Source organism: Neopelma chrysocephalum, unplaced genomic scaffold (assembly GCF_003984885.1).
Source record: "Neopelma chrysocephalum unplaced genomic scaffold, ASM398488v2 Primary Assembly neopelma1_69, whole genome shotgun sequence".
Taxonomy (NCBI): Eukaryota; Metazoa; Chordata; class Aves; order Passeriformes; family Pipridae; genus Neopelma; species Neopelma chrysocephalum.
In genome coordinates this window covers 12,154,100-12,166,867 of record NW_020897729.1, presented here as the reverse complement: position 1 = coordinate 12,166,867, position 12,768 = coordinate 12,154,100, and the positions used below count along the sequence as shown (strand labels likewise).

The 12,768-nt window shown below is 40.9% G+C and overlaps 1 protein-coding gene across 1 annotated transcript in view; it reads right to left on the bottom strand.

Moving 5' to 3' along the window:
* Positions 1 to 12,762, bottom strand: part of WWTR1 (WW domain containing transcription regulator 1) — a 44,088-nt gene extending 31,326 nt beyond the window's left edge. Inside the window, exon 1 of the mRNA XM_027685549.1 lies at positions 12,413 to 12,762. Coding sequence (XP_027541350.1) covers positions 12,413 to 12,708 — 296 coding nt within the window. The 5' untranslated portion in view covers positions 12,709 to 12,762. The remainder of the gene's footprint in view (positions 1 to 12,412) is intronic.
* Positions 12,763 to 12,768: the final 6 nt, after the last annotated feature.

The window sequence follows — 12,768 nt, the reverse complement described above, 5'->3', positions numbered from 1 at the left end:
ATGATTTAGTTACAACATAAGCAACTAAAAATAATGTTTAGGCAACAAATTTCATTCAATATATCAAAAGCATAACTATTTAGATGAATAAAATTAGTTTGAATCTACATTTTTCTACCATAATAGTGGCTACGAGGTAGCTAGAATATTTCAAATATCAAGCCACTCAAATCTCTCAGTATTTTAGAAAATAATTTTTTTGTTATTGAAAAACTGTCAGAAACAACTTTGTGACTGATACCTGTAAATGCTGAAGTTTTATTCACTTTCCCATGCTTCAGTGCATCCCACTTTTATTTTTATCTAACCACGAATTCTGGTTTTTGGTCTCTGCTCTCCTTTCAGTGTTATATGATGTAGAACAATCACAGAATCATAAGACCCACTGTGTCAAACCCATGTGTCTAAAGTTAAATAAACACTATAAACCTCTTTTATCATGTGTTATGTGCATAAGGACATGGCCATGTGGTTACTTGATGGAGTTGTACTGCCCAAGCACTTCTGCAAGGTCTGAGAGCTCTCCCAGACAGGTCTGTGCTGACCCACCTGAGCCAGTGGCAACTACAGCAGGGGATGTTCCTGCAGAGTGGGGGAGAATCCAGACCTACTGAAACACCAGTCAGTCAAGCAGCTTGGCATTCCCCTCCCAACCCTGCAACCCCAAAACTTTTCGATCTCATTGACACAGCAGCAAAAAGACTCCAGACCCCACGGGCAGAGAGAGCGGCTGTCGGGATGCCTTTGACATTTCCTCTGCAAAATGAATTCTATGGGAGAAAAACTGCTTCATTTAAAGGAATACTGAGACAACCATGACCTTGAATGCATCAGGACTTATCTTACTTCCTCCACTTGGAACATTTTATCACTACTGAGAATACAGTACGGACAAAAGACAATTCAGGAGAAACATATTTTTTAACAGACAGAAGGTAAAACAGAATCTTGCCCTCTTCTGAACTCCTCATAAGGCGAGGAAAAGAAAAGCAATCAACCAAACTCAACTGCTGGAGCTAAGGGAAGTGGAGCATGGCTCCTTCCTCTTCCCTGTAAGATTAAGAAATCTATGAGAACTTCAGATATTCAAACAACACCCTCACTTTCAGGACCTGAAGAAATGTCTGATGGATTCTATGCAAATAATGCCAAAACCCTGTCTTTCATCAACATCAGCATCTTCTCTAGTATTCCCTACTACCCATTTAGGGGGTTCCCTCATGACACAGAAAAATTTCCAAGGGTTCCATCTCTTACATGGCACATGGACATGAGAAAAATCCCACCACTTCTTCCAGTGAACTGACTCACAGGAAACAAATTAAAATTGGTCAAATTTCTAATAGCATCTGTTTTGAGTTTACCTGTTTTTATTACCCCCTTACTTTTAATTTTGAAGGTCAGCTTAGAATATTAAAAAGAAGGTCTAATAAAGAAATGGTTCTTTTTACAGTGGGCACTGGTTATCCACTGCCCTCTGCTCACACAGCTCCAGCTCATGGGTTATGTGCTGGGAGGGCCTCAGTACCTCACTCTACCAGACAAAAACAGGAGCAGGTTAAAAATAACCTTTTCAGAAGTTTCTTACAAAACTCTGACTCCCAATATATTGGTTCCAGCTCTTCAGAGAGTTTCAGTACACAAAGGTCAGGAGGTGTCCTACTTGGGCTACTTTTTTTCTTTAGGATTCTGGTGGAGGTGATCAGCAGATGAATTTTTCTTGGACCCTATTTCTACCTTCCATACAAGCTGACTAGTTCCCATGGAAGAAAAGGCAGGACAAATAACCACAGTAATCACCACAGTTCAGAAGGCTGACCTTTTACAATCTCAAACTACTGTGTATCCAGGAAATCCTGCCAGACAGTCCCTGTTTGTAAATGGTTGGGAAATGTGATCGTGTGCCATGAAAAACAGATGAAAAGCAGGATCTGGTTAAAAGACCAAGTCTTTTCTCAAACAAAACCTTTCCAAAATAAAGAAACAATGTCTCCTAGCTGACAGTTGACCTCAGCTGAGGAAGGGTGACAGTTCTGCACTGCTGCTCTCTGTGCTTGAGAATTTTAAAACAAGACCAGAATTTCAAATAAGATTTAGCTGAACATAAGGAATTTCTGTCAATTCTGACACTGTAGTAATATTCCAATCAAACACAGTCTATTTGAAAAGAAATCTTTTTAAATTTTAAGTACAAATGTGGACAAGCAAGGCTCCACTTAAGCTGAGAATAATTGTAAAAATATCAGATGTTCAGCAATGTAGGTGCATCTCACTGATTTCCAGTGGGGTGCAAGGAACACGTGTTTGAGGATTACTGTGCATGAGAAGATGGGCTCACGTCACAGGAACATGCTGTGCTGTATTCAAAAGGAATAATGCTGCGATATGGAAGCAGCACAAATTAATGACATTATTAGTAAATCAGTCCCTAAGCCTATTTATTTAGTAACGCAAGAGAGTGACTGATCAGGTAATGTTTAGCCTATGCATTTAACTTGGCTAACAAACACAACTCTGAGGGGAAGAGGGAGGTGTGGTGGAGAAAGAGGCTTGCTACCCTCAGAAAAGGTGTGGCTTTTTTTTTAATATTAAAATCCTGTATCATAGCTACAAAAAATGCTGTCATTGACTGAAAAAAAAACCATTAAAAAGGCAGTGTCATAGAGTGCTGTAAAATTTCCTAATAAGCCACTTAAAATCTGGTAACTAAAATCTGATTATTAAAATCTAGCAGGAATGAAATATTTCAAACCAGCTTCTTACCTGGAAAACAGTCTCCCTATATTTCAGCTAGACTTCTTATTAAACAAATGCATCCCACTGTCATGGGTATTAAAACATGAAGGACTAATCTTTAAGTTTTCACAATGCTTGTGCCAAGGGAATAATTCTTCAATAATTTCTAATTTTTGCATTTACTGCAACAACAAAGACTACTGGCCCCAGACAAAAAGACCAGTAACAAAGATACTGGTGTGGAGGACCAGGTTATGCACAGCAAGGTCAAGACCAGAACCAGTGATACAGCACAGCATCAACACCTCATCACCGAGTTACTGCTTGGGATTGCACGTACTCAGAACCATAATCCTACTGCAGTGGTTCCTGTGCTATGGGGCTTTTCATTCCCTGTCTGCATGCAGCCATTCTGCTTCTTACAGGTGCAAAATGTCTGTAGGTAAGTCCAGCACCCAGGAAGGTCAGAATAAGAGACCTGTATGCAAATCTGAGAAGAATCTGTCTCTAGGACTAATGATTTCTATAGCAAAAAAAAAGCCATGCTTGGTAACTGGATTATTAATATGCATGTTTCTTTCAGTATACTAAAATTAATTGGAACATTTTATCCATTAATTATGTCATTCCATTAAAAAAGACCCCTTAGGCTCCTATAGGCCAGAAAGAACTCCCAACTGGAATTTCCCCATTTGGTCTTTTCCCTTGCTTTGAAAAGTACTCAGCTGTGGTCAGAAGCTGTGCCAGCCCCAGGGTTCTGAACAGGGGCACAGAACACATTGCTCACAAAGGTGCACAGGCTGGATGCTCTCAAAACACACCCTGCTGTGCTGAAGCTGCTTACATTTGAAGTTTTCATGTGTGTAGGTGGTTTTTTGTAGGGTTTTTTTTGACAAAATCATCTTAAATTGTTCTTCACATAAGGTTCAGATAACAGCGAGGAAAACAGCAAAACTGTAATATCCCTTCAGTATCTAACAAAGAGTTACTTCCAGTTTGCTTTATACCTTTATAAATTAAACTGTAAGTAACAGTATGCATTTCTTTTTCAGTCTGTCTTCTTTACAGCTTCCTGTTTTTTCTAGAAAAATGAATCAGACATTTGTTTCTTCAAGATAAAAAAAGACCACTGAAAATATTGTTCTAGTAGAAGCCATCCTGACAGAAAAAGGAAATGTTCATGAGACAATATCCTCAGCAGAAGGCATGCTTTTAGTAAAGCAAACCAGACAGTACCACAAAACTACTCAAATAAATGCAAACATATACGTCTGTATCTACAGGAAAAGTGGGACAAAATGGAAACTGATAGTGCTCCTGTGTCTTAATTGCATCCCCATTTGTTTTATCTGCAAGTTATGCTTCTCTTTCACATTTTATTGTCCTACTCTTATTTACAATAAGGATCTGTAATAATTGGTAAAAAATAGCATGTCAAACTCCCAAACTTTAATGGATGTTTTGAGAAGTATTTGACTATAAATATACAGCACCAATACTGGGATCAATTACAATACCCAGGTTTTGACAACTATTTGACAAGAGAATCGACACAGGAGTTGCTTTCTGGAATGTGCAGCATCTGAAACCCCTTCTGGTGCCACAGACTGCTCACCCATTTCCATCTGCAGCACAAACCAGGACCTGCCACAGCAGCACAGCACTTCAGCCAAATGTTTGGCAATGGAAGATCATGGCAAACCTGCCAACTAATTCACGAGACATATAATACACAGAATTTAAGAAATCAAAGTTAGATCTTCCCTCTGTCCTCAGAGCAAGTCTACCTTAGGAATAAAATAAACCTAATAATGTGCATCATTCTGTCACTGCAGATGACTGCTTAAATAATGTTTCTTCACAGATTTGGGTGGGTATTGGCATGGTTAATATCAAGAGCTATTTTTTTATTTACTTATGGACTAGAATTGCAAAGTTTTTTGTGAAGTTACAAACCTCAAACAAGGATCTTTCCTGGCTTTGACTAAGTATGTTTTACAACATACCTTTACTGACTACTCTCACTGCCGAATCTTTAGCGAAACCTTCATTTCTTTTATCAGTGATTTACTGTTGCACTTCCAGTAAGTCACAAATAGTCTCACTAGAAATCTCTTTTATGCTAGTTAGTAAGTTTTACATTGTCTGCTCTCTTGCAATGGCATAATTTCATTGATTTTCCATTGCCATAAATTCTTTCAGTAGCAGACAAAAATTGAAATGGCAGCTATAAAACCTGAATAAAGAAGTAGAACCCTTCACCACCTCTAATAAAAGGTAAGTTTTATCTAAAATTATAATATACTGTTTGGGTGATGTCAGGGCTGAGAGACAGTGATGGCAGCATCTGTGAAAATATCATCCCATGACTGGAAAAGTCTTCCTTAAGGGAATGGCTGTCAAAACATTACACGAGGTACATTCTCTGCAGTATGAAGGGATGGCAAGAATTGCTGGCATCACTGTACCCGTCCTGCTGGCAAGGCTGCTATGGCAGTTAGAGGAGTTGTAGGTTGTAGAGACACACATTTATTCAACATGAAAATCTGGTTCACAGTTTTCACTCACGTCAGCCCCTCAGTTTTGGCACGTGCTGATGCAACTCTGCCACATACATTTGCAAAAAAATATTTTTTCCCAACCTCTCATGGCAAAAGCACTTATATTTCTGTTTAAATATTTACGGCAGAACGAGTAAAACATGACTAGGGAAATGCAGCATCAAAACCAAATGTGAAATAAAAAAAGCTTTTGTGAAGAACTCCCCCACTAAATTCTGCTCTTGTCAGCTCCGAAGTGCTGACCTTTTCCTGCATTCCTGCAGAGCTGCACGGTGTTGCCCACACAGCACGGCCACACTCAGTTACTGATGCAAAGCCTGCTTTGTTCCAGTTCTGAGACATCTCACCCAGGTGAGGGCACTGGCAGGAGGCTGCAGAGAGAGGCTTCCACACGACAGGACTGCCTGTGTTTCTCTGGAAGAAACCACATGGAACATGTGTCAAGATTAGAAGAGCTGCTTTTGTCCAGACTGTCTGACTAAGCAGACAAAACAAAGCCTTTCTTAAGTGGCAATTACGTTTACTCCTGAAGCTTTTGAAAATACAGTAGTTTGAGGAAATTCTGAAAACAACTCTGGCATTTCTACCCTAATGTTACAAAAGGCTGCTTAGACAAACAAGTGACAACAAACAGTTTAGTTTTGTTCTTTCTTCCTTTGTAAAAATAGGTGACTCCAAACTCACATCTCCCAAATGATTTATCAGTTAAAGAGACCTTTGGAAGTATGGTCTGAAAATCTGACAAACTCCTGCTGGATAACACTGCAAAAGGATGTAAGCTTACATCGTAAGAAACAACTTCCATGGAGTGATACTTCAGGTTTATTCCTGTACACTGTCTGCTTCAATACACAGAAATGTTTCATGAACACGAGCAGATGCTGAAATGGAGCCCAGAAGCAAAGGCACAGAGAGGTTACGTGATTTCCACAGTCACAGCACAACAGGAACTGTGCTCTGCTTCCTCCAGCCCAGGGCAGCTTCCCACTGACTCGCACTTCCTTCTGCTCACATGCTGCTGCATTCAAGGGCTTCACAATGAAGGTGAAGACTAAGAAAACACCTCAATCAAGAAGTTTTGAGAACTTCTTTAAAAGCCCACAGGAATTTAAGGCTCACAGTTCAAATACTACTTTTTGTTTCAGAAGCAAAAGACTTTGATACAATTTAAGACTTTGCTTGACCAAAGACTGTTACTGCATTTAGTGATGCTTACACCTTTGCTCACCAATCAAACACTGAAAAACAGGAATGTGGAACATTTAACAAAAACAACAACAGCAGCCAAACTAGCAAAACTGATTGCAGGTAATAAAAAAGGATTGCTCATCATACAAGAAAAAACTCAAAGGTACCATGGAAGTGCCCTGTTATTCTCAATCCTGGAAGACTGTCAGAATCTTGCACCCAAAAATGATTGGGGACAGATCAATACCCAGTGAATAAAAATGAGCATTTTGACCATGAAAACACTGAGGGCAGATGTATGAGCAGACAAATAAGTCACTGTGGGAAAACCTGTGCCTGGACTTGCAGCTCTACCACTGCTGTGCCTGCAGCCCGACTGCCCATGCAGATGCTGTCAGCCAGGAGGAGGTGCAGGACAGCCTGCTCCTCTTGCACATCTCCCTTCATACTGCATTAGGGTCTGGTGACATTCTAAGCAATTATTTCAATTTTAACATGATACATTTTGCTCAGTTCTCTAAGCAAGCCCGTATCTGTCTCTGCAGCGTAGCTTCCATCACATCTGCCCTTAAAATAGTGACAGGTAGGGAATACTGTGGGACAGTGCACTGTTCCCAAGATTCCTGTTCCTGAAGAGTTCACACAACAGTCATGGGCAGTAGCATTCACTCTAGGTCCGGACTTTGAGTTATCAATCAATGAAAAGAAAAAGATCCCCAAAGCAAAAAAGACCCCACCTCCATCCTACATCATGCCAGCTTCTCTCTCTCTCTCTCTCTAAACGAAGGGGGAAAATGCCGAAAGTCTGTATGTTGAAATTCAGCCGACATGACATTTCCTCTGGATTTAATTGCTTCCATACAATTTGTATCTGCTAGTCACGCAATGCCCCCGAGCCCCAAACACACTGTTACAAAGCAGCTCTTGTCCTGTAGTAACCTCCATCAGAGACAGAATTTTCAGCTTTAACCAAAGCTTCCAAAAGGAAACAAGTCAAAGCCCAAACCCCAGCTCTTCCAACATGATTTGAAGGAGTGAACAGCAAAAAGCTGGAAAGGGCAGACTTTACAGATTCTACATTGTCAAACCTGTTCAAAGCTGGACACATCCATCACCTGTGGGAGCAGACAGCTCTCCACACTGTCCTTTACCAATTCTGGAATACAGATGGCCAGGCAGACCAACTTTTAGATGTTGACTGTAGCAGCTCACAATAAAAATAAACCTACTATTCATTTTCTTTCCTTGAACAACCCAAACCGTCAGTAAAGACAAAACCCTTTCAGATGGTATCAGAAAAAACATCTGGTTTTCATGGTAGCATTCTTAAATTAACACCTGTATCTATTCTATACATATCTTTCTAAGAATATGCTAATTGATATTATTTCCTAATGATTAATGCATAAAGCAATTGTATTTTCAGCTCATGTCATGAGATGAATGCATGACAGTTGTCATCCATTAATGCACAAATACTCCTGGATTTTGGGTTTAACACTACGACTAAAGGACAAATTTAAGACAAGTTTTATTAAACCAACACAATTCTGCATGTTCATTACTAATTTATTAGCTTAAAAGTACACATCAGTCCAATATATCAAATTCTACATATCAACACAACAGTGTGTTATCACTGATTCCTTAAATAATTCAGAAATTCATACACAGAAATTTAATGCAACTTCTGTGTCTAGACAGTCCTTTACAATAAGTTTCTTAAATATTTCCCCAAAAGAAGCCATTCTTGGTAACACTTCCAGAGTCACTGCAGTCCTGCTTAAAGCTTTCTTCACTGATGTGTTACAGCTGAATCTAAAATGTAGTTTATTTCCTAACTCAGAAAACTCAGTGGGAGAGGGAACTGGATCACGTTCTACAAACCAAAATGTGTCCCTGAAGCAATTTTATTCCAGCACTGCTTCTCTCCTCAGATTTTAATAAGCCCCTCATTAACCACTAAATTGTTTTAAGCATCACAGGCGACATGATTTTAGATTCTGAGAAAACAGTCTATTGATCATGATCTTGGACCAGAAAATTGATTAATATAAGCTTTCATCAGAAACTCTGTAGCTGCTCCTACTGCCAAGTTCAGAGGAGGAAAAGTAGCTCATAGACCCATGGTAGTCTTTTAAGTGGAACTCCAACACCATCACTAAATCAGCACTTAAATTATAGACAATCACAGCTTGAAAATTCAGTTTTGATGTGCATATTCCAATCTCAAAACTTCCTAAGCATCTCTAAAATGAGTTACAAAGGTGAGCTATAGTTGAATTTCCGTTAATTAAACTTTCATGTTGTATCACAGCTTTCCTGCCTGCTAGGAACTCTTTAATACACTCACTCATTCCAGATAAACGCCATCAGTAGTAATATATCTTGTACTTTCTAGCACATTATAACTTATTTTTAATAAAGGGATGCTGGCAATGGGAGCAGTTCAGGCACTAAGTCCCAGACAAACAACCACTGGTGATGGGGAACAAAGCAAATGCCTCAAGGTGTGGATTAAATGCTCCAAAAGCTGTCTGATTCTGTGAAATGTGTCTCTAATGCACAACACCAAAGCCAGCAGGGATGCACAGGCTCTTGCTCTGCACCACTCTCCTACAAGGACCAAGGAAAGCCCCAGCGAGGTAAGTCCCCCCTTGCTGGACATGGGACTGTGACCACAACTGTGGGACAACACTGCAAACATGTCCTACAAGGTGTTAGTGCTTTCCACGTTCTCATGAGAACTTAACCCAGCAACCCTCTCATGCACTGTCCATCTCCTCCCCCATTTCCAGTTGTGTAACTACATTCCTGAAATGGAAAAGTTTCTCTATGATGAAGCACAGCACCAGTATAAAATAATAAAAGTTTCTACAGAATTAACAGAAATGGCTTTCAGGGAAAGGCAGTATTTGAAAATCACTGGAGCACTTCAACTGTCTTAGCATTGTTTTGTCATTCACATGAAAAAGGTATTTTCATTCTATTTATATTACTTTTCTTCTGCTGTCCTGCTGAACACGCTCAGTTTTGTAAAACTGATCATGTGTTAAATCAGGTTTCTCCACCAACAAAAACCAGTAAAATAAAGTTTGAACATTTTGAGTAAATCAAATATTGCACAGAATTAGCCTTCTTACACTGAAGCAGAATTTAATGGCCAATATGCCCTGGTAAGGCAAATGTTCCTTGTAATATTTTAAAAATAACAGTGACAACAGTGGGAACAGTTTTACAAATCTGTGCAGTGCAGACACCAAACTCTCCATATTCTGTTTACGAGAGTCTGAGCAAGAAGCTCTCTACATTCACTGAGGAAACATTAAAACCTTGGTCTTCATTTGAAATATGAAGCTTTACCACCTAAACCCAAATCGGTGGAAAGTAATACTTGAAACATTCTTTTCACAGGATATGTGTACACAGCCCAACATGAGGATCTGATATTCCCACTGATATTCCCACTCACCAGCACAAGAGCTATGCAAGGCAGTTTGCCTGTCTTTCCAGAAACTCTTTTTATCAGAAATAAATCACACTTAAATTTTTTTCCACACATGCACACACAGAAAAATGCTTTAGATAACACTGCTGCAAGTGTGTGTTAATGAGCCTGTTTTCCACCCCCCACTTGTGCTGCTCGGTATTTAATTACAGGGTGGAGTGGTCCCCAGGCTACTTATGTTTCTTCCAGTCACAGCCAGAAAATTTCTGCAAGAACTGACATGCAGGAGTGCAACTGCTTCAAGTTGTAGCTGGTTCCCTGTCAACAAGGTCAGCTCACTGTTCATTGAAACTCCCACTAGTACTTCTGTTTAATAATTCATCAAAATACGTTTAAATACAATAAATTGCATTATAAGCTTCAACAGATAATAAAGGCTTTAACAGGACCTAATTTAGCTATTTACTCTTAGTTCGTTTTTTAGTTTTCTTTTCCTAATGCCTACAAACAAATCTTTATCATTAAGCTGGAAAGCACTGGCTTTTTTTCTTTATATAAGGAAATGTAACCCTGTATGCCTGGTTTAACCAAATATGATTTTCAAGCACATCATCTGATTTGAATCCCATATGTTACTGAACATAGTTTTAAATGCTGTTTTCCATAAACAATCTTAAATTTCTGCAGAAAACTATATTTTCACCTGAAAAACATTATACCACTATAAAATACTATAATCCGTATGTTAGTATTTTATAGTGAAATATTACTCCCCAAAGCATTGGGGTATAAAGAAATACATCACATGTGTAAAGAAATGCATGATTCCAATTAATTTTTAGATAAAGGAGGGAAGTTCTATTGGATCGGTAAAACTGGGGAAACAAAACAAAGACTGTTTTGGGTAACAAATTGAATATTGTATTTTATATTAAAAAGGATGCGGTTAATCGGACTATTACTGTTGATATGATTTGGGAAAAAAAATAAACACATTTTGAGTTTTTACCAATGTTTTGTACTTAATAAAGGCCTTGCACTTTTATCCTAAGCAACAAGAATCCATCGACTTGGAAAACTCAGTCTCTAGGTCAGAAATGTGTGACAGGAAGGTGAAACCACATGAACTCATTTTGATATTTGGTATTAGTCAAAAAACAAAGAGCAGACAAAGATTATGTTATGCAATTTTAGGCAGAGATATCTGAAAGCACCCCCTAGCCAAACCCTAGCAAGAATTCGTATTAAATATTTATTTATGAATGGTCTGTTTCAGTGCTCCTGTCAGTCACCTATTTCTCTGTCCTTGTTCTCTCCAGAAAACTACATGCAAAGTGTGAAGACAGAAGATCTCCTATAGGTGATAAACTAGATCAATAACAAACTCCTAAGTTTGGACCCTTGGACATGTCCACTCAGTGTCACAAACGATACACAGAGACATACAGAAATGCATTTCCGTGCTTTGCTGGTAGCTCTGAGCGTGACAAAAGTAAAAAATCTAAACTCTGCGCAGAGTAATTCAAAGACTGGGCTCTTGAGTAACCCGTTGGAGATTCCAAACCCACGACACAAAGAAATCATTATACAATCATGTAAATGATGACTTTTTTTCATTTTTCTAAACAATTTTGTCTCTCTTTCCCCTCACACATTGTCTATAAGCCATTTATGATGGCTGAATACCTACTCATGGTTTAACGTGAACGTGGTTCACTCTTCTGACAGAGAAGGCTGTAGCAAGGAAATGACCTCCTGGAACTCCCTCAACATCTTTAGGCAGAGGCTTCACCAGTAAATATTTTATTTCATTAGCAAACATTTTGTCACTGCATTATTTACCAGGTTAATGCAGTGCCACTTAATTTGCAGTGAATCTGGAGCTGAGTTACAGAATCTACCAAAATAAGGCACTGTTGCCTTACCACGTATTACAATCGCTACATTTTTTCAGGCCTATTAGACTGTTTTGAATCAAATACCAAATGTAACAAACAAAACACTCTGGCCAAAATGACCGGCCAGAAGGGACATCGGCAGTTGTGTTACCACATTTCTCAAAACCTGTCACCAGAACAAGGCGGGCTCCGACCGTGTCCCCGCGGCCGGGGATGCTCCGAACGCCCCGAGGCCAGAGCGGGCCGGGCACGTCCACAGCCCCCGCTGCCTCCGACAGGCACAGACACGCAGAGCCCCGCTCCCACACGCCGGAATCTCCCTGGAATAACTGTTATTGAACTCGTTAAAAAAAAAATGGTTTCAGAATCTTGGACGTGTGGGAAGCACGAAAGGAACACGGCAGCGACAGGCACGGCAGGGCTCCCGCCCGGCTTCGGGAGCGCCCCCGGCCCTCCCTCGCCTCCCTCTTCCCCCCGGGAAGGAGTTTCCCCCTGGGAAGGAGTTTCCTCTCGGGACGCCGCATCCACCTCGGACGCGGAGAGACCCCCGCCCCGACCCGGCCGTGCCCCGCTGCACTCACTTGAGGAAGTATCGCTGCCCGGTCTGTGTCAGCGCCATCTCCCAGCCCGGCGGCAGCGGCCGCTCGTCCGTCACGTCGCAGGAGCGCTGCCGGAGGTGCCCCTGGTGCTGCGGGGCCGCTCCCGCCCCGGGCAGCGACGCGGGCGACGAGTGCGAGCGGACGTGCGCGGGCGCGGGGCGCGGCGGGGGCCCGCCCGAGTCCGTGCTCGACTGCCGCGAGTGCGAGCCCGAGTCGGGCTCCCTGAAGAAGGACTCGGGCAGGATCTTCTTCCGCCAGGAGCTGGGCCGGGGGTTCATCACCGCGTTGAACAGCGCCTCCAGCTCCGTGTCCAGGTCCTGCGTGACGTGGATCACCTG